The sequence below is a fragment of the Kogia breviceps genome, chromosome 7 (assembly GCF_026419965.1).
Source record: "Kogia breviceps isolate mKogBre1 chromosome 7, mKogBre1 haplotype 1, whole genome shotgun sequence".
In the NCBI taxonomy this organism is placed as follows: Eukaryota; Metazoa; Chordata; class Mammalia; order Artiodactyla; family Physeteridae; genus Kogia; species Kogia breviceps.
The window spans coordinates 12,921,928-12,943,337 of NC_081316.1; the positions used below are offsets into that span (position 1 = coordinate 12,921,928).

At 58.5% G+C, this 21,410-nt stretch overlaps 1 protein-coding gene across 8 annotated transcripts in view; it reads right to left on the bottom strand.

Annotated features, from left to right (window-relative positions):
• Positions 1-5,221: 5,221 nt before the first annotated feature.
• The window catches only part of SYT7 (synaptotagmin 7), a 59,277-nt gene continuing 43,088 nt past the window's right edge, over positions 5,222-21,410 (bottom strand). For 7 of the 8 annotated variants that reach the window (XM_067037392.1, XM_067037387.1, XM_067037390.1 and 4 more), the window contains 6 exons: positions 17,476-17,611; positions 12,842-13,112; positions 9,214-9,383; positions 8,745-8,859; positions 8,043-8,242; positions 5,222-5,864 (listed from right to left, as the gene is read on the bottom strand). In XM_067037392.1, the coding sequence (XP_066893493.1) occupies positions 5,760-5,864; positions 8,043-8,242; positions 8,745-8,859; positions 9,214-9,383; positions 12,842-13,112; positions 17,476-17,611 (997 nt within the window). In that variant the 3' untranslated portion in view covers positions 5,222-5,759. Of the gene's footprint in view, positions 5,865-8,042; positions 8,243-8,744; positions 8,860-9,213; positions 9,384-11,807; positions 12,017-12,117; positions 12,152-12,841; positions 13,113-17,475; positions 17,612-21,410 lie in introns of those variants that run through there. The other variant, XM_067037391.1, reaches the window with a different exon arrangement.

Here is a 21,410-nt window from a genome sequence, read left to right on the forward strand (position 1 = left end):
CAGCCCAGATTCCCTTCCTCTCTCTGGTCTGTTTCCCTGTGCCTCTTCCCCCGTTGCACTCGCGCGAAGACTCTAGGTCCGGGCAAAGGCCCCGTGGCAAGTCCCCCTGGGCCCTCCCAAGGCACACAGGGCTGTGCCTTTTTGCATTGTCAAGGATGGCATCCTTGGGCTTCCCTGGTGGCGCAGTGGTTGAGAATCCGCCTGCCGATGCAGGAGACACGGGTTCGTGCCCTGGTCCGGGAAGATCCCACATGCCGCGGAGCAACTAAGCCCGCGAGCCATGGCCGCTAGGCCTGCGCGTCCGGAACCTGTGCTCCGCAACGGGAGAGGCCACAACAGTGAGAGGCCCGCGTACCGCAAAAAAAAAAAAAAAAAAAAAAAAAACAAAAACAAAGGATGGCATCCTTATCCCCAGCGGCTCGCCAGCCAAGCAGGGCTGCTGAGGCTGAGTTTCTCCGCAGGGAAAGAGGAGAGAAATCTGTTATGGGCCTGGGAACCAGCTCTGCGGCTTGCTTGCTTCTCCATCAGGAGCCGCTTTCTCTTGGGGAGTTAGAGAGTTGGGTTAAAGTGGGTGCTGCTGCCTCGTTCGAGAGCGCTATTGAGGGTCTCTGTCTCCATGTAGAAATGGGGTAGACTAGGATAGGAATCGTAGCCTGTCTTCCCGCCGGGGCCTCCCAACAGCCAGACCTGCTGGCCGGCGGAGCAGCAGAGATTGGATCCTTTCCTGGCTTCATTACCGCCATCCTCGTCTTCCCATACACACTCAGGGGCTCCGGAAAGCAGGAGAACAAGGTGCTCGGGACCTGGGGGCCCTGCCCAGAAGCACCTCCCTCGCATCCAACGCCACCACATCAGCTTGCCCGGCCATCGCCCCAGAGCTTCCCTAAGACACCTGGGCACTCTCGTTCTGAGGATGGACATTTATTAGCACACCCGAGTGTGCTGCACAGAACACGTATTCAGACAGGGATCCCTGCCCAGGGGGGCTCACAATCTAAAGGTGTCACCACACATACACACAGGACACAGCCACAGAGAACGGGGCATCTTCAAGGGACACAGATGGTTGGCGAGACGCGGGCTGGGGTATATGGGGCGCGTTCAAGTGATGTCCTTCTCCTTGTCTTTGTCGGGGAGGGAGAGGAGAGCAGGACGTGGCCTGAGAGGGCCTTCCAGAAAGCAGCGGAATCCAGGAGGGACTTGCAGGAGAGAGAACACCAGAGGGCACTGGTCCCAGGCACGGGGAGGGGTGGGGAGTCTCTGCAGGCGTGGATGCAGAGAGACCCCACGAAGTGAAGGCAGGAGAAGGCGGAAAAGGCCAGGAGGAGGCCTGGAGCCCATGGCATGGGGCTGCCACCTCTGCCAGGCCAAGCTGTCCTGCTTTCAAGCCTAGTTTTTCCAGAGCGAGCCTGAACAGAAGTCTTGGCAAGGGGTGCTCGTGAGGCTACCGCCCAGACCCTAGGGCTCCCTCCAATCTCTGAGCCAGAGATCAGAACCTTTTAACGGGACGTTTAACCCAGGCTGTCGGAAATTCATGGGGTAGAAGGGAGGAGGGCAGGCAGCTTCAGGTGGGGGTACTTAGTGCAGGAGGCACCGTGGCCCCTTCCCTCGGAGTGGGCAGGGGAGAAACGACAGCAGAGGGCACTCATTTCTTGTGTGCCTGTAACAGATGTAGCACCTTCTTTCTGAAGCACCCCGAGAGCTGCCGGGCCTCAGCTTCTGCTGGGCTGTGTGTGGGAGGGAAGGCGAAAGGGCTACGGTGGTTATTGCTCTTTTGTGGACCGAGGGAACTGACACCAGGAGGAAGGAACTAGCTTGCCCGGGGCCACTGTGTCTGGAGAAGGCGGGCACTGGGGCCCAGCTTCCCAGGTCCTCAGGGTAGGACTAGCCTTGGGCGTTTTTGAGTTGGAGAGACTTTTACAATCCTAAAGGACGAAACTAGAAAAGGATGGAGAGAAGCCGCAGGTCCAGCCAACAGACCCAGAGCTTCGCAGGAAACGCAAGGAGGAGGAGGTTCTGGCCTGAAACCACAGTGGCCCAGCCAGAGTTCAGGTGGTGGTGGGGAAGGTGTAGGTCTCCCTTTGGTGTGTCTGACCTGCCTTGGAGGGTGGTTCCCCTGGGAACTGAGGAAGGGGACGTCGGGCTGGGTGAGCTGGAGGGGCCCCCCTCAGGCCCCGAGGAGACCCCACTCCCAATAAGCCTGGCTTTAGGCCTGATCCAGTGGCTACGGCTGCTCCTCTGCCTTCTGGGTAGCTGGTGGGCTCATATGCTCAACCTGAAGATGGGCTGGAAGGGCCTCATCACCCGTGAAGCCACATCCCAAGGGTGACAGGTGAGGGGAGCTGCAGCCCCAGGCTCCCCACCCCCTCACCCCACTGCTTCTTCCCCTGGGAGGAGAGGGAGAGCTAGGACCCACGGAGGAAACAGCCAAGGCCCTGCTTTTTCACGATCCTTTATTAATCAGAACAGGCCTTGCCACAAAAAGCAGGGCCCAGTCCCACAAAAATATGATTTTGCAAAGAGGAAATCTTGCTGGCTTAGAGGGTGCGTGTGGTGGAAAAATTTTGTATGATTCTTTTTTTCCTTTTTTTTCCTTCAGTTTTCCTTCATTTCTCTTCGCAGCAAATTTTTTTGTGATAGTGGGTTTTTGTTGTTGTTGTTTTTATAAAACGCTTGCACTCGAGGACTCAAACACAATACAAACAAGCGACCACCAATCCCCACCCCTGGGACCCCAGAGGGGCTGGGGATTCTGGGGGCTTCCCTTGGCTTTTTTTTTGTGGCTGTTTTCCTTGTCCCTTCCCTGGCATCTGGCGCCGGTGGGCAGGTGCGGGGTCCTGGAGCAGGTGGAATTTGTACAGCAGTTACGTGGGGAGATGGTCACAAGAAAGGATACCTGAATAAGATAACGACTCAGTCTGGGGCGCCCACAAAGATGGCAGATGACCGCTCGTGAAGGGACGGGGACACAGTGGAGAAGAGATAGATGGGCCCAGGCAGGCCTCAGCTATCCCTGGAGGCTCTGTGGGGGGAGGGGAAGGCGGGCCTTGCCTTCAGGCTACGGTAATAATACTTTACTCACGGGTAGCACCTTCAGAATCCTCCTGCCTCCACCCCCAGGTCAGGTGACAGCGGCCTTACAACCTCCCCTATGAGGTAGGTGAAGTATTATTACCATCATTTTACAGATGGGGAAACTGAGGCCCCGGAAGTGTGGGTGATTCGTCCAAGGTCCTAGGATGGTGACGGGGCACGAGGGCCCTCCCCCCACCCTCAAGTTCCCCCTTTCCTTGTTCCTCTACAGCCTTACACTGTCCCCGCCCTCACTCCATACCACCCGCTGCTTCCCTTGCTAGCCCACCCCGCCCTTGGCCCACCACTTGCCCCCCCCCCCCCACGTCCCGGAGCTCAGGGTGCCCGTGGCGGTTGGAGAACCCCGGGCCCGGTTCATCAGCGTGCCTGGGTGGGGTCAGATCTGGAACAGGCACGGCCTGCAGACGCTCTCTGCGTGTGATTGGCTAAGAGCTTCGGGGACCGGGCTCGGAAAACGGGGATGCAGTTGCCCCGCCCACTCAATGCAAGTTGGTTCAGTCCCCGAGGGCTCTGTAGCAGACACCGGGGCCTGGGACTGGGCTCGCTCTCCCACCGGCCTCGGGCGTGTTGGGGCACAGGATTCCAGCGAGGGATGGAGGATGGCAGATCCCCTCCGCTTCTCAAAGCTTCCAGCAACACCCTTTCTTCGCTTCCACTGTCTCCGGGGTCGCTGCCCTCCCGTCCCCGCCGGGGGCTGGTTCCCCAGCCTGCCCGATAAGGACCGTGCCGTCGGGGCAGACCCCCATTTTAAGCAAAGCTACAATATGGAAAAATTGGGATTTACAAGGAATGTGGGTGACTATTTGCTTTACGTTAGCACTCTTCACTTTACAAAATGATTCACCTACTTTGTATGCGATTCCTCTAGATCCCTGGGGTTAGGGAGTAGGGGCGGGGCCGTGAGATTCTAGGTAAGAAACCTTTGATACGGGCAAAAATGTGAGCGTCTCTACTGCACAGAGCAGCACGCTCAGCTCAAAGGGAAGTCTACTCAGGGAAAATGGTTCCCGACTGCTTATGCTTTTGCCGTGCTAAGTGGGGGACCCTTTCCAGAGTCTCCTTCCTGGGGTGTCAGACCCATCTGGGATTGAACTGTGCGCCCAGACCTCGTCCACAGCCCGTATTGTCAGGGCGCCACCTCGCGGTGTGTGCCGGGAATGTCAGGCCCAGGCTCGCGGACCCCTGGATTTGAGGCTGTCACCAGCTGTCTCGCATCTATACCGGGACCGGCGTGGGGGTGGGTGCGCTTAAGCAGGGCTCATCCCGAAATCTGCTGCCTCCAAGGGGATGCCAGTTCTCATCTCTGCAGTAGCTGAGGCAGAGGAACCACAGCTTCTTTGTGGGGGGGGCAACCTCAGAACTCACAGAATCCTGGAATGTTCCCTGCTTCCTCTGCGTGAACCGAGAGGGTCAGGAGCGGTGGGGAAGGGGAAAGGAAAGCCCTGGAGAAGGTCAAGTGACGGAAGATCAGAGACCACGACGGAATGAAAGGCAAGGTCTATGAGCACAGGGGATGCAGGGGTGGAGGCGCGTGGCTGGGGAGGTCTGCACAGAGACGAGGAAAGGGAAGGAAGCTGGAAGGCATGGCAGACGTTGCCAACGTGGCTGGGATACATCATCTGGGAAGGCTGAGGGTGCCTTCGGATGGGGGCGTTAGGGAAGAGAGCTAGTGGGGGCTTGGGACCCCTGAGACAGAAGGGAGCAGGGAAGTCTCGGTGGAATGTGATACACGCAGTGGGTGCCTCAAAGGCATGAACTGATGTTCAAGAGAAGAAATTGCTGGGGAAGGGGCTAGTGGAGAGTTCTGGGGAGGCAGGGGTGGGGGAGAAGGAGGCAGCCCAGCTCTCAGCCCAGCTTTTTCCCCACCCCACCCTTCCTCCATCCCTGCCTCTCCTCTCCCCCCCGGCCCCCGCCCCCTGCCCCCCCACCCCCACCCCCACCCCCACCCCGGCTCTGTGCCTTGACTTCTCAGCCTCCAGCCCTACCTCACTTCACGAAACCCTGCCCTCTCTGCATCGTCTTCGGCACTGCGGGCCCCAGGGAAACAAGGAGCAAGTTCCCCCACCCGCACACACGCAGGCACGCACACGTACATACACACAGTGGACACAGCACAAGTACACAGGGCTGCGGCTCCAGGACCCCGGAGCGGGTTATATACTATCCTCGGCATTCAGGGCCCAGGCGGCACCTGAAACTGCCCTGGAACAGGGCTTTCTTGGTCGGGCCGGGGCCAAACGCCTCGACCTCCCCTCTCCTGGGCCCACGTTGGGGGCTGGGGAGGGGGCGGCCTTTCTCCACTCCAGGCACTGCCTTAAAGAAAACGGGGGACCGTGCCCACCTGGCGGGCCTCTGGAGGGATCTGCTCGTCTGCCCGTCTGGCTCTCGTGCTCCGCCCCCCACTTCTTTAGTATCGGCAAGTCAGGAAGGAAAGGGGCTAAGCAGGAAAATGGCTCCCAGAGCCCCTCCACCAGAGCTGGACCAGTGGGGAGCGGGGCTGGTTCTCCCTAGAAATGGGGCTGGATTCCTGGGACCCCTCCCTGGCCGAGCCCTCAGGATCCTTCCCTCACCCATGGCAGGGGGGCCAGGCCAGGCATTGTGCATAAAGTGGTGAGGGCATGGTGGGGACCCAGGCCCTCGGCCCCCTGGGCCTCCCTTGGCCCCATTCAGGCCTTCAGCTGGTGCCACTGAGCCACAGGCTGCCGGGGGCGGGCAATCATGTCCTTCCAGTGTTTCACCTCCCCGGGCCCACTCTTCCAGGACAGGTAGATCTGGGGAGAAAGGGAAGAGGACGGCATTAGTGGCACTCTCTGAGGCGTTGCCCTTGGGTCATTGTGGAAATGGAGTGTCAACGGTGGTGACCCTCCATTTCCACAATGGCCTGTGATCATGGGGACCAAGGGGCTTCTGCCTGCAGTGACAACCTACCCCACGGAGGCCCCCCCTCTTTTCCTTGTTGTGCCTCCCCTTGGGAGCCTGGACATGCCTGGCCCTTCCGAATTAGACTCCCAGACTCTTCTGTGGTTTGGGATTGATGGGGACGGAGGCAGTTCTCTCCCACACCCTTCCCTCCCCCACCTGCTGGGCACGGCCTACCTCTCCTTACTGACAATCACTGCCACCTCCTGGGCGCTTACTACACACCAGACACTGAGCTAGGGGACTTTATGTACAGAGATCATCAAATCCTTACCTGTGAGGCAGGTATGTTATTATCCCCATTTTACAGATGGAGAAACTAAGGTACAGAGAGTTAAGAGACTGACCCATAGTCCCAGGATTTATGAGTGGTGCAGAGGGATTTAAATCTAGGTCTTTTGGGCTCTATACTATCGGCCCAAGCCTACCTGCCTCTGTGTTAGGGGCCTCACAGCCTCAGAGGGCTGTGCGCATGATCCCCGGGCTGACACCAGCCTTGTGACTGGTGATTAGCTAAGAGCATAGGGCTCTCTAAGCTACCCAGACCAAAGTGAGAACAAATCCACCTTCACCTTGGGTCAGCCAACAGAAGGTAGGACTGTTTCAAAGGGAGCTATAAGTGGTATCCAAAGCATACCCAACTCCAAAAGGCTAAGCTTCAGAAGAGCTTAGAAGTAGGTATGCTTACTTGGCCTGAGCTCGTCGAGAAAGGGCTCAGCAGGTCCTGCTAAGAACACATAGTTCCACTGGCATGTAGGTGATGCTGTCCTGGGGACCTGTCCCACTTGTGACCACAGGTCGTTAAGTCATACTCCCTGGGCCTTGCTAGATGGCAGGCAGGACCAGCTCTCCTCTTTGGGGCCAGCTGCTTCTCTTCCACCCCCAGTAGCTAGGTTCTCCATTTCCATCTGTCTGAGAGGTATCTATCTCCACCTCGGCCCCCTTCCCTGTGGGTGCCCAGGTCACCCCCCCTTCCCATTTCCCTCACACAGGGCTGTGCCCTGGGTGATGCATGTTCTCCCCTCACTTGCTCCTGGTATCTACCCTTCCCCTCCACCTGCCCTGATCACCGGCTTCCTGCACTGTTCCTGGTCAAACTTCCAAGCCTAAATGGACACACATGCCCTTACTAAGAATTTTTCAAAAATAACTTTCATTATAATAGTAGCTAACATATATGTTCCAAGTTCTGTGCTAAGCATCTCGCCTGTGTTATTTAATCCTCCCAGCACACTGTGAGGTTAGGATTGTCTTACTCTCATTTCAGGAGGAGGAAATGAGGCTCATAAAGGTTATGGCACCTGGATCCAGGTAGTATGACTGTCAAGCGCATACTCTCAACACTAAGCCATAAACAAACACAGGAATAGACATTTCAAAGTAGAAAAGTGGACGCGTTTATGTCACAGAATCATGTCCTGCAAAAACTCAAGGCCAGGCGTGGATTTGGGGTTCAAATAGGATGAGGAGAGGTCACTTTCTACAAGGAGAATGCCCATGTATCTCAGGCAGTTCTTACGCCACCCTGTGAGGTGCTGTAGGGTTGGTATTAGTAGCTCCATTTACAAATGAGAACGCTGAAGCTCACAGAGGCAAGTGACTTGCCCAAGGTCATACAGCTGTTGAACAGCAGATGAGGTGGGAACCGAAGCCAGGTCTTTGGAGCCTGACTACAGCTCTCAATACTTGCCTCACGCAGCTCACCCTCTACAGACGGGACGCTGGGTGACATTGCTCTGATGTCCTTATGCTGTCAGAGGGTCCTGTCCAGAAAACCCTCTTCTGGGGATCCAGGGCACTTTTTCCTACTACCTCCTTCTTTCCCTGCTCTTCCAGTGGTCTGTCCTGAACTGGCGGACCCACAGTAGGACACTTAGGGAGAATCTCGTCCAATCCTCTCATTTTGAGATGAAACGGAGGCCCTGACAGGGGAAGGGACTGACCCTCTCTCTCCTGCTGTCCAGCCCCGTGCTCACCCACTACCCCAGCCGCTTCTTTTGAGAACAGACCCTTGCTGGGTGCCCCGCTACCTTGCCGATGACGTCGTTGCGGCTGAGCTTGTCCTTGTCCATGACGGTGATGATGATGGTTGTTTCCCTCAGCTTCTCCGTAGGGATGTCGAAGGCAAAGGACTCGTTGAAGATGGGGTTCAGGTTCCTCTTCATTGTCACCGTCTTCTTCTTCTCCACCCGCTTGTCCTTGTACATTAGCCACACCTTCACGTAAGGGTCTGGGGGACAGGTTGGGGAAGGGTCAGGGGAGCAGCGGTGGGGGAAGCCAGGGCAGGAGGGGCTGTGTGCTTTCCCCGGAGGGTGAGGAAAGCCCTAAGGAAGGAGGAGGGGGATCCGGGGGGGGCAGAAGATGGAGGAGCCACAAGGGACCTTAGCCATCACCTAGTGCCCTTCTGTGAACACGAATGAGAAGACTGAGAGGCCAGCTCTCACCCAAGGTCACGGACAAGTAGTGTCGGAGCTGGGACTAGAACCCAGTTCTCCCCGCCGTCGTGCTTTCTTCCTGATTCTGGGAAGGACAGTCTCCAAGACGATGCTGACCCTGAGGGTGCTTCAGAGACAGCACCAGGGCTCTAGGGTAAAGGAGTTGGGACTGGAGGTGGGGCACGGGGGACAAGGGTGAGGGCCACAGCCAGGACCCCGATGTCCACATGCAGTGAGACTCCCGTGCACCAGAACCTCCCTGGCCCGTCTGCCCTCTGCCGCGAGAAGCGCCAGCACCTGACGTGCCCCCGATGTCCATGGCTTTGAGGTTCCGGGCTTTGATGATGTTCACGATGATGGAGTTGGCAGAGGGGTTGTAGCAGAGAGACAGGAGCAGCTCCCCTCGGCTCCCCTGGGAGGGATAAGTGGAGGGGTGAGGCTGGGCCACTCCTCTCAGCTCCCCTGGGAGGGAGAACAAGAGGGCTGTGCAGACAAGGGGAGCCCCCCCCACCCGCCCCAGGACCCCTCCACTTGGACCTGGGAGCCACGGACGCACACCTGGTCTCCCCTCATCCGGCAGGTCTGGGCCCTGGTCCCCAGATTCTGTATCACAGCCCAGCCTCCCCTGAGATGGCGGGTGGGAACTCTGCTCCGTCAGGCCCGCCCACCTGCCCTGCCCCACCCATAACCCTGAGCTTGTGAAGGGACTAGGACGGGACCAGGATCTGCCAGCCTCCCAGCCAGGACCTGCAGGGGGGGGCCTTACACTCCCATCGCTGCATGGCTTCAGATCCTTCCAGAAGGTCTGCATCTGGGTCAGGTCCACCTTGTTGAGGGGGATGGACACCTCCCCGATGGGGTCATTGCGGCTGAAGCGGTCGTAGTCCAGGACCTGGAGGTAGAGGACCCTCTGCACCACCTTCTCGTAGGGGAAACCTGGGAGACAGACAGCACAGGGGAAGAGCAGGCCAGAGTGGCCACACGGGGCCGGGGCAGGGCAATGCTCCTGGGCAAGGAGGAAGGGGAGGGCTGGCCCTGTGTCTTCCTGCTGCCACCCCACCTGGGTGCAGCCGGCAACACCCACGTTCAGACCTTCCTGAAACGTTAGCAAGGACTGTCATGGTCTCATGTGTCTCCCTTGACAATTCTGCGAGGTGGATGGTATCTTGTCCATTTTACGGATGAGGAGACTGAGGCTCCGATGGCTTAACTGACCTGCCCGAAGTCCCACAGCTCATAAAGCGCAGACTGGGACGATTCATTCACTGGTCCGTCACGTGTCCGTCTCGGCGACTGGGCAGTGGCCCCCTTGCTCTCTGGGCAGCCCTGACACTGCCAATCATCCTGAGACAAGTCTGGGCGAGCGGCCCTGCCTGAAATGGCCACAGCTGGCAGAAAGCAGGCCCCAGGAGGACTCAGGGCAGGGGGCAATGGCAAAGGCAAAGAGAAAGCCGTAGACGCCTGTCCTAGGACTCCGCGCTTCCCCTTCCTCCTCCTGCCGATGCATCAGCCCGTCCTTCTGTCTTTCCTCATCAGACCGGCAGCTGTCCCTGTCTCCACTGCCACCTCCCCATCCAAGCCGCCGGCGCCTCTTGCCTAGATAGTTGCAAGAGTTTCCAAACAGCCCTCCCCGCTTGTGTACTTTCTCCTACAGCCCCTTTTCAACACGGCAGCCAGAGTGATCTTTTAAAAATAGAAATCGCATTATGATACTCTCCTGCCGAAAGCCTTTCAGTGGCTCCCAGTGCACTTAGAATAAAAGCCGTGCGCCTTGCCTTGGCTTCAAGTCCTTCCACAGCTTGGCCCGCTGTCCTCTCCCTGCTCATCTTTTTTTTTTTTTTTTTTCCCTGCTCATCTTGTGTGACCGTTCTTCACTCAATGACTGAGCTCCAGCCACCCTGGCTTTTCCTGCCCCGGCCCCACCACGCCCTGTCCTGGCCTATCCTCTTCCGTCAGGTCTCAGCTTTCTTTCCTGACGTCCCAGATGGGGTCAGATCCCCTGTTTTATACACCAGCACTTTCCTTTCGCAGCACTTATCACAGGCTGTACTAGAGATTTATGTTTCCTTGAGCCTGACTCTCCCACTAGGCCAGAATTTCCAGGAAGGCATCTCTGTCCTCAACCACCGGATCCCAGCATCTAATACTGTTTCTGGCACATAGTAGGCACTCGATTAAATATTTGTTAAGTGAATCAATAGTTGAGCAAATGAATAAATGTCCATGAAAGGGCATGGGGTGTGCTGGGCTGGAGCAGGAGATGAGGCCAGAGCGGAGAGCCAGGGGAAGGAGCTTGGATGGGATGGTAGATAACTAGGGAGCCGGGGAAGGTCTGAAGCTGCAGTCACGGCCTTGGGAGGCTTAGTCAGAGGAGGGGCTGGCCTGGGGGGGCAGTGGGGTGCAGGCCAGCCTGGAGGCCTGAGGAGCTGAGATCCTGAACCAGGCTGTGAGCAGGAAGAAGAGAGGATACTTACTAACTTAGCTCAACTGGTGGAGAAGATGAAGGGAGGGGAAGGGTTCTGGAGGATTCTCGCACCTTTTGCAAAAGATGCTAGAAGCACAGAGTTACCTCTCACCAGAGCAGGGGCACTGGAAGAGGAAATCCTATGTACCTTCAGCCCCCAGACTCTGAATTCCTTCAGGGCCTCTTCCTCATATTGAGGGGGGTTATGGGTCGTGTCTTGCTCACCTCGGAGTACCCCAGGGACCTGTCCAGGTGACTTTTTTTTTTTTTTTTTTGCCACGCTGCGTGGCATCTTAGTTCCCTGACCAGCGATTGAACCCGGGTCCTTGGCAGTAAAAGCACGGAGTCGTAACCACTGGACCGCCAGGGAATTCCCCAGGTGACCTTTGGCATCCATTCAGGTAAAATGCATGAGGACAAGTGTTCTGGAAAGGTTGAAGGCTCCAAGAGGTCCCTGTGCCTGAGTCAGCTCTCTTCAACACCAGAGGAGGCAGTCTCCTATCTGGCAAACTCCTACTCATCCATCAGAACCCATCATGAATGGCCTCTCGTCTGGGAAATGTTTTTCAGTGTCGCCAAGGGGAGTTTATATTGGGTTCTTGCAGCATGTGTCATGCAATGTATGGCTTAATTATCTACACATCTGTGTCCTCCAAGGAATGCCTTGAGGGTCACAATGGTGCCTCATTCTTTTCTGTACCCCAAGTACCCAGGACAGTGCCCAGCCCACACTTGATGCTGGGTAATTGGTTGCAGAAGGGATCCGTGGATTGGGGCCCTGCCCATAGATTTCACACCACCAGCTGGCTATATACACTGGCAGACAGACAGCCAAGCCTCTCGCTGGTTGTGCCATCTCTAAACCTGTTCCCATGCAGAACTGGGGAGGGAAGAAACGAACAAGCACTCACTAGCTCACCCTCAATGATTTATTTAGTGGGTGAGCTGGCTGTCACTGTGCCAGCTGAAGGGGTGGGGTATCAAGTGGCTGGTACACCAGATGGGGAAGATTCCTGATTCCCTGGGACACACACCGTAGGTTCTGAAGAGCCAGGGCACCAGGCAGTTGGTGTTGTAGGGATTTATTCCCACTGGGTGAACACAGCTGTTGGGAAAGGGTAATGGTTTCTCTAAGTGGGGTCCAGGCACCCAAAGGGCCTGGGACGGAAATCACTCCCTGATCACACACCCAGTTTCCCTGGTTACCTTGAATCCTCAGAGACAAGAGATAAAGATGGGCCTGCAGGAGAGAGGAAGGATATTTGCCTCTAGGACCCTGGGGCATGGTTCAGAGCTCTCGTTCCTGCGCATCCGGAGGGGCCTGTCCCGAGTAGGGGGAGGGGTCAGAGAAGGGGGGCCGATGGAGTGTGTTTAACAAACTGGCATAAAGTGTTTTCTGGGTGTTGTAAGTGCTTTTACAATTCACTGAGTTGTTTAACCCTCACTAGTATCTTGATTTTACAGATGGGGAAACTATGGCACAGAGAGGTTCAGGAACTTGCCCCTGGTCACACAGCTAGTAAGTGGCAGAGCTGAGATTCAAACTCAGGCAGCCTGGGCCATGGTAGGAGCCTGGGCTCTTACCCACTACACTCTGGTCACTGCAGGTGCCCCACCTCTGGATGCTGTGGCTGCCTCCCTGCCTTCCTGAACGCCTGAGGATGGGTCCTGTGTCCGGGCAGTGGCCCAGCTTTCCTCCTCGGCCTCTGGCTGTGATGCTGGCTCCACTCAGCCCTGTGACCTCATCCCATCTGGACACGGTACGCAGCAGGTTAACCGGGCCGAGTTGCTCGCCTGTGTGTGTTGGTACGCGCGTGTGCGCGCACCTGTACGCGTGCGTTTGTGCGTGTGGTCACACGGAGGGGGGAGGGTTGGGGGGGTGGAGGAGGGGAAGAGGGGGACTCTGGGGGCAGGGGCAGCACAGCCTCACCTTCAAAGAGGAAGGTCTCGTTCCAGTGGGGGTTCAGGTTCTTCCGCTTCACCTTGGTCTCCAGCTTGTGCTTCTTGTCTGGCAGCAGGTAGATCTTGACGAAGGGGTCGCTGGTGCCGCTGAAGTCCTTGGCTGGCAGCTCCTGGGCCTTCATGATCTTCACGGTGAGCGTGGACTCCTGGAAGTTGTAGCCGACACTGAACTGGATCCGGCCCAGGTTCTCTCGGCTGCAGCCCTCGTGGACCTCGTCCTCCTCAGAGCCTGGGGAGAGCTGGGGGCGGGGGGAGAGGCAGGCAGCGCTGGGGAGGCTTCTGCTTCCCTGAAGCCCCCTCTGCAGCCCAGCAGGGTTGGAAGGCCTCGCTGTGCCAAAGGCCAGTCCAGCCGCCTCCTCCCCCTGGTCACCACGCGGGGCTGGTGGTGGCACGCCCCACATTCAGATCTGGGCGAGGATGCTGAGAGGGAGGGCAGGTGCCTGGACCAGGGTCACGCAGGGAGGGAGGGGCAGAGCCGGGACAGCCCCTGAACCCCAGAGCAGTGCGCACCCCACTTCCCAGCCTCTCCTCGGAGCCCCGGGTCTGCTTCGCCTCCCCTGGTGCACCCTGGGACCCCCCCAGCCCCATCCTCCATCTTTCCACTCTTCCAACAGCCCTGCGGGGTCCCCTGTGAAACACACCAACACAAAAACCTGGGCTACAAAACAGATGAGGGGGGTTGTTCTCATCTCAAAAGAGTTTACCACGGGGCTTCCCTGGTGGCGCGGTGGTTGAGAATCCGCCTGCCGATGCAGGGGACGCGGGTTCGTGCCCCGGTCCGGGGAGATCCCACGTGCCGCGGAGCGGCTGGGCCCGTGAGCCGTGGCCGCTGAGCCTGCGCGTCCGGAGCCTGTGCTCCGCAACGGGAGAGGCCACAACAGTGAGAGGCCCGCGTACCGCAAAAAAAAAAAAAAGAGTTTACCACGATATTTCTTTGGAAAGTGACTCTCTGGGGTTCTGAGGATGATGTGATTTGCAAAATGAGAGAGGCGAGTTTTCAGAGGCAACGTCTCTTTGTGTAAGGCAGGGACACTCAAAGTATAGATTCCCAGGCCCCGTCCCTGGGGAGCCCAGTTTGATGGGGCTGGGGTGGCCCTGGGCGGCAGAATTGTGTGATAGGAGCCTCAGATGACAGTACTGCAAAGCAAGGCTGAGGACCGCTGGAAGGGAGGCTACACCTGCATTCAGTCCTCATCCCCCGGGGGGTGGCACTTGAGCCCACCCAGCAACCGACAGACATGTGGGGGGTGGCATGGTGTCCCATTCCCAGGAGGATGTTGAAAAAATAGGAGGTAATTCGGGGGAGGGTCTCCCAGCCAAGTGTTTCCAGCTGTGGTTGCTGGTTGGGGACACCTGGTTAGGTTTTAGAATCTTGCCCATCCCCCAGCCACCTGGTGGTTAATAGATCACTAATAAGGACCTACCGTATAGCACAGGGAACTCTACTCAGTGCTCTGTAATGACCTATATGGGAAAAGAAGCTAAAAAAAAGTGGAGATACGTATACGTACAACTGATTCACCTTGCTGTACACCTGAAACTAACACAATATTGTAAACCAACTCTACTCCAATTAAAAAAAGAAAAAAAAGCTCCTGAGGTGATTGGGTAAGAGCCAGGGTAGGACTCAGGGTACCATATTTATGACCAAACTGCTGGTACCGGTTTGCTTTCCCTCCTTCCCCTGCAGGAGACTTCTCTGTGCCCTCCCTCGTCATCCTGGAGAGGTGACCCCAGGCTCTGAAATACTAACTGATACAGATGATAAGAATGTGTAAAGCGTGCAGCAGTCGCGGCAGAAGACTCTTACATCACCTCTTCTTACTGAATCCTGACAACAGCCGGGAGAGGCAGTTATCACCACTCTCTAGCTGAGGAGACCGGCTCAGAGAGGTTAAGTCACACGTCCACGATTGCACAGCAGTATGGACTCTCTCTGACTTGAAAGCCCACTCTTTCCACCAAAACAGGCCCACATCCCAAGACATTTTGAGACTTCCTCCTGCAAGCCAGTGAGGACTCAACTGCCCTAGGCGAGGAGCATGCAAATCACACTAACCATAGTAACTACCATGGTCCTTGTACTGTATGCTTTGCCCTCCTCTACTCCCTACAACATCCTGATGAGGCAGGCGCTACCGTGCTCCAGCTTGGTTGGGGGCACAGAGAGATTACTGCCTCGAGTCGCCCGGAGTTCGAACCCAAGTCAGCGCCCAGCCACCATGAGTGCCCTTCCAGCTGCCCTCACTCTCACACTCAGATCTGGGGCTCCTTACAGTGGAAGCGGGTCCCTCAAGCCCTGCCCCTTGGTGGGATCCAGGCAGCCCTGCAAGCTCCACCCAGGCCCGCTGAGAATCTGGCTTCCCGACCCAGATCCAGTTTTCCCCTGGCGCTCCTTCCTTCTCCTCCTACCAGCCCCACTCCCTTTTAACCTCAGTTTTTGCATCTGTAGAATGGGACCATGAGACAGACCTGTTACGGGGTTCCAGGGAAGGTTAAGGGGGTCTACATCACTTTCGTGGTCCTGCTGTGTGGCCTGGTGCCTGCCACTGCTGGCCATGGACTGAGAGCCTGGGCATGCAGTCCCTGCCACGACCACTTGCCCCTCCACATTCCTTCTAAAGTTGGGGTGGAGACCCTGGTGACTGGAGCCCAGGTGGCCCCAGCCTCACCTGAGGCTGGTCACTTGGATCTTGGTTCACAGACAAGGTAGTCTGGGGTGAGAGGCCCAAGCTGGGCCAGTGGACTTCACCTCAGAAGTGGGCAGTGGCTCTGTGCCCACCCCCAGCCTTCCCAAACCACAGCCCTGAGCCTTAATTAACCAGCTGGGGTGGGGCCTGGATCTGTTTCCATGGCAACCAGGCTAGGGACCCCCCCCCCCCGCCACCAAGGGCTGGAGGAGGTGCTGCCTGAGCCCCAGCTCTGGCAGAAGTAACTCAGATGGGGATGCGGCCCAGCCTCCTCTCTGACCCCGTCCCCTCGGTCCCTTTGTCTGCAAGGCTGCGGGTGCCCGACTCCTGTTTCTCCACGCCTGGGGCAGGGAGATCAGCCGATGGTTTACTTCTGCCCCGTTCATCTTCATCGTCACTATTAATGCCAGTGACCCAGCTTTGGCCTAGGGCTAGGCAATTAGACCCTGCCTGCCCACCTCTGAGCATCTGCTGAGCACGCCAGAGGGCGCTGGGGCCTGCACTTCCTCTTTCTGCCTGTGGCTCTTGCACCCCCCCCCACACCGGGGGCAGCAAGGGGTAGGCAAGCTGGCTGGGAAAAGGCCGTCCCTTCTGGGAACCTGGCTACCGGGAAGCTGTAGCCAATTAAGCGGCTGCACATGGAGGCAGGATGGACTGTGGATGGTCCGTCCAGTGGAGAGGATGGCTGGGCTGATCTACATGGATGTGGGAAGACAGAGAGGAGGTGGTGGAGGACCCGGCACTCAGGGCCCGGGGGGCAGGGAGAAGGGGAGAGGTGGGGAGGCCCAAGGGAGACCAGATCTGGAACGTGGAAAATCTGATGCTCTAATCTGCATCCGAGAGGAACGCGGATTTGGGGGCCCACAGCAGGCTTGCTGACTGGGAATCTGCATTTTAACAAGATCCCCCAGTGATTCGTGTGCCTATGACAACTTGAGAGGCGCTGGGCTAGAAAAGAGGGGTGCGGATGGATGGTTAGAGCCGGCTGAGACCTGAATGGCAGGAGGGTGGGGCCTGGGGGCTCCGGGGAGGCTGGGGGCTGTGGTGTCAGAGCAGTGGGCAAGGGGCCGCTGAATTGAAGGACGTCAGGTCTGGCGAGGGCCTGAGAGCCCCCTGAGCCCCCTTCCCTCCCTCTCTGGGAGGAAGGGGGGGAGACAGGGAGGAGGGAAGGGGGAAGAGGAAGGGGGAGCCCAGGTCCCAGTAGGAACCTAGCAGGCACCGGGTTCCCACCCCCACGTCCTCGTCCAGCCTTCCTGGAAACTCTGGGCTGCCAAGCCTGTGACTGACTCCCGCCTGAACTCTCCAGCTGCTGAATCACAGTGTGCTCGCTCGCCCTGGGGCCTTGGTCCCTCCAGGAGCTCATTGGAAAGTGCACACGAGGCAAATGGCTGTGACTCGCTGCTGCCACCAGGGGGCGCCATGTGAAGCCACAACCTCTCCCGTGGCGAAAACACCCCAGATCCATTAAGACAGGGATCCCGGGAGGCTGGGGTGTGGACAGGAGAACCCCAGCACAGCCGTCCTCTCATAGGGACTAGGACCAGAGGGGTTCTTCTCTCCTGTTCTCTTTGGGCCTCAGCTGGCCCCCCAGCCATGGGGATTGGGGATGGTCCCTGGGATGGGGATATGAGACCCGCTCCACTGGGAGCGCCACCCAAGACCGCTACTCAGTGGGATGCCACTCCAAGAGAGGGGACACCTTCCGCCCCCAAGTCCTTGCTCCACTAGCCTTTCCTTCTAGGATCACACAGCAGGTTGCTTGGGCCCCTGCTCAATCCAGAGACTGCAGGAGGATGGGAATTCTTAGTCTCTCTTGACAGATGTCCATGCCGGTTCCCCCGCATGACTCCCACGCTGTCACCAATCTCCACACCTGCCCCTCCCCCTGCCCCGGGCCTCCTGCCCTTCTCACCATGAGCATCTCACTGGTGAGGGAGTTGACGAGATCTGAGACGGAGGAGTGAGGCTCGGTCCGGCGGTCAGACTCATCGTGGGGCGTCTGGCCCGGCACTGGGGCTGTGTTCACTGCCTTCCCTCCGGTAGGCAACCTGGGGGCGGGAGGAATCCGAATGAGCATGGACCTAGAGGTGGGCTGGGCTGGGCACCACGGGTCTGGGTGGCAGCAGAACCGTCCGAGACCCAAGTAGCTGCCACCTCCTGCGGGCCAGCAGGAACTGCGCTTTTGTCCGTGGGAGCAGGGCCGTCCCCCTCGCCTCTGCCCCAGCGTGACCCGGCTTTGACTTCCCCTGGCAGGTGCTTTTTCGGCCAGTGTCCCCCCTCCTCCTGTTCCCCAGAAAATCCCCCACCCTTCAGCCCCTGCTTGCATGGTGGTCTCTGAGCACCCTCCCTCCCCAGAGGCTCCATCCATCCCTGCTTGCCCCAGCCTGGGAGGCCAGCGGGGAGGCTCCCAGGACGGCGTGTCCTCTCTCCACGTCATTACCCTAGGCAAACACGCCCAGAGCACCTGTCTCCTGGAGGCCCCACCTGTTTGTTCAGGCTCAGCGGGAACACAGGTGCCCTTTAGACCCAAGACTGACCAGGTGAGCTCAGGACCACTGTCCGCACTGCTCTGTCCAGTAGAACTTTCTATGTCCACCCATGGTTATTGAGCATTTGAAATGTGGCCAGTATGACTGAGAACTGAATTTTCACGTTTGTTTGACTTGAACTAATTTAGATTTAAATAGCCACCTATTGGACAGGGCAAATCTACACCCCCTTGCCCAAACCCGACCCTTCTCCCACTCTGAGGACTACACGTTTGATAAGGCTCTCTCCCAGGGTCAGAGAAAGACAGGCTCCCACCGAAAAACGCCAGATCTGAACGGCTCCACTCCAGGCCCTGTGTGCACCCTGGCTCCACGCTGCCCCCGGCAAGCTGGGCTCTCTGGCCCAGAGGCTGGGTGCTGAGCCCAGTCTCCGTCTCGCTGGGGTTCAGGAAGGGGGCATTAAAAGCCTGCCCAGGGACCAGGCTGGAACAGCCCATGAGGAGGAGAGATGGGGGCAGGCAGCGAGGAAGACGGGGTGACGGGGAGCACAGGGCTCAGGATGGGCTACAATAGAACAGCTTCGACAGTACCAGGGCCACAGACTCAGAGACACACACGGGCTGGACACAAGCCATGGCCCTCGGAATGGACCAGCCGCCAGCACACGGTTGACTACGACAGGCAGACAGACATGCACAGGATGTGCCAGGCCCTGGAGGAGAGACAGCAGGACCCAACAGCAGGGTGTGTGCACGCGCGCGCACACACACACACGAGCGCGCGCACACACACACACGAGTGCACACACACGCGCGCGCACACACACACGCGCGCGCACACACACACGAGCGCGCACACACACACACACACGAGTGCACACAAGCCTGACAGACACCCAGGGCAACAGGGAGACAATGGCAGGGGCAACCAGGCGAGCAGCAAGATGACAGACATACAGCGATGTGCACACTTAGATCCTGAGAAGACACACATTCAGGGAGGCCCCGGCATGCCAAGGTGCGCGTGTGGATTGGGAAACGCTGAAACAAAAAAGCAGGGAGCGGTTTCGGGGACAGACACTGAGAATCAGAGGCACGGCGCACCTGCTGTGAGGGCCTGGCCTTGCCCGGACGACACGGAAACGCCCCACCCCACCCGGGAGGCGCGGGGCGCCCTCCCAGAGGTGCGGCCAGAGCAGAGCACGCGCACACATACACACGCGGACATGTGCTCACACAGACAGGCACGGGGGAGAAGAGGAGACTGAAATAGCTGGAGAGGTAAAGTCAGGTTAAAAATAGAGCGGGAGAGGAGGAGAGAGCCGAGATTGACTGCTGAAGGTATGAGAAAGTCGGAGTTATTTTGGCCACACCACAGCGTCAGCACAGCTGCAAAGCAGCCTGGGAAGAGATGGTCAGCGCCACTGAAGCTATCGGAGGTCACAGGACAGAAAGAGACAGAGAGACAGGAGCACAGAGGCGAGGGCCCGTCACTGGCCCAGGGACATCCCTGTGAGGAGCAGATGGGAGGAAGCTGACAGGGAGGGGGGGGGGAGGGAGAGGCCGAGAAAGGTTAGTCGGAGGCGAGTGAGAAGAGGCTGCAGGGTGGACGAGGGGACAAGGAGGAGAGGCGAGGCAGAGAGGAGGCGGGGGACACACACCGGGACAGAAGAAACACGGTGGCTTCTGAGCGAGGGCAGCACGGGCGTGGCCAGGTCCCGCCCTGCCCCGCCCCCGGTGGGGGTGGGGCCACGGAGGAAACCATTTGGATCCCAAGGAGCAAGGGCGACAGGGTGGCTGAGAGCATGAGGTGTGCATGGGTGCAGGGCAGCATGGGTGAGGTGGCACGGGCACAGCAGGGCGTGGGAGCCAGGGGCGGCTTTGGCCTCCTACCCTCCCTCCTGGGCCCAGCAGCATTCTGAAGTTCTTGGGGCCCCGGCGCTGAGGCCCAGGGGCTTGGGGGATCCTGGATGCGGGGCTTCAGAGCCACCAAGGACCCTGGGAGTGGCGGGCCGCGACTCGCTAGATGCACCCCACCTTGCTTGGGACCTGGAGTGGCCACTCCTCCTCGCAGGGCCCTCCTGTCTCCCGGGAGCCTGCCGCTAATAGACCTCGGGGGTAGAATGTCCTCCCCAACAGCCAAGGGCCACCCACCCGTTACCCCAGTGACATCCGGCCAAGGGGTCAGCTGGGTGGAGAAGGGGGCACTGGGGCCGAAGGGCAGACCCTGGGTCTGGAGGCAGAAGCTGAGGAGGAAGGGACAGCTGACCCAAGCCCACCATTCCAAGATTCATGCAGCCAGGAACCCAGAGGGGTGGAGCCCTAAAGCGCCTTGTGGGTGGTGCTAATGCCAAGCTTGGGGATGGGGAGAGGGCCGGGCAGGAAGCACCCTTGCAGTGGCCGATCACCTGGGAAACCCCCCAAGAGCCACGAGAAATGAGCTTCCAGGATGGGGTGGGAGTGACCGGGTGGGAATGGCCTGTGTCCACTGGGAAAGTCACGCTGGGTTGGGGCGTGGGCCCAGGGCCTCCAGCTCCACACCCACCTTTCCCAGGAAGGCAGGGGACCACTGATGTAATGATCAAAAGGGGTGAGTGTTAAAATATGGAGTGAGACCTAAGTGGCAAGGAGGTAAAAATAGGCTGTGGGTGAAAATGGAGCCCGTTAACTAACACATGGGTGACATGAAATCTCGTTTCCAGCCTGCATCTGCACCCTCACGCTTCACACCTTTCTCGACAAGGGGGTCCTTAGCAGGTTTTCAGAGGGCACCAGCCCTGCTCCTGCAGCCTCTGGCCCATGGCCCCTGGCCCTCTCCCCATGGCCCCCTGGCCCGCCTGCAGCCCAGCTCTGAGCCCTGAGCTCAGGAAGCCGGGACCCCGGTGGCTCCAGTGGGTTGGAGGTGGCAGACTCCGTTCCTCCCACACCCCAGCACTTGGGCTCAGGGCGTGACACCATCTGTACCACTGAGTGAAGGAGCTGGTCCTGCTCTCCCCTCCCACTCTCTGGGGACTTCTGGCTTTGTCCACCATAGACATGCAACTGTGAGCTCGGGATGGGAAGAAAATAAGAGTTGGTTTCCAGAAGCCACCAGAGGGACAGGCAAGTCAGCTAACTCGGCCTGTCCTTCCCTAACACACAGGCCCCTGGCAGCAGCCCGGGACAGTCCCTTCCTGTACCTTCAGGCCAGGGTCTCCGCCTGGCTGACAGGCTCTGACAAGTGCCCCAGTCCGAGGGTCTGCTCCCTCATTAGAGACTTAGCATGTCCAAGCTCAAAGGGGCCTCCCTGTCCAATCCTTCATTTGACAGGTGAGGAAGCAGAGGCCCAGAGAAGGGCTGTGACTTGCCCAAGGTTACAG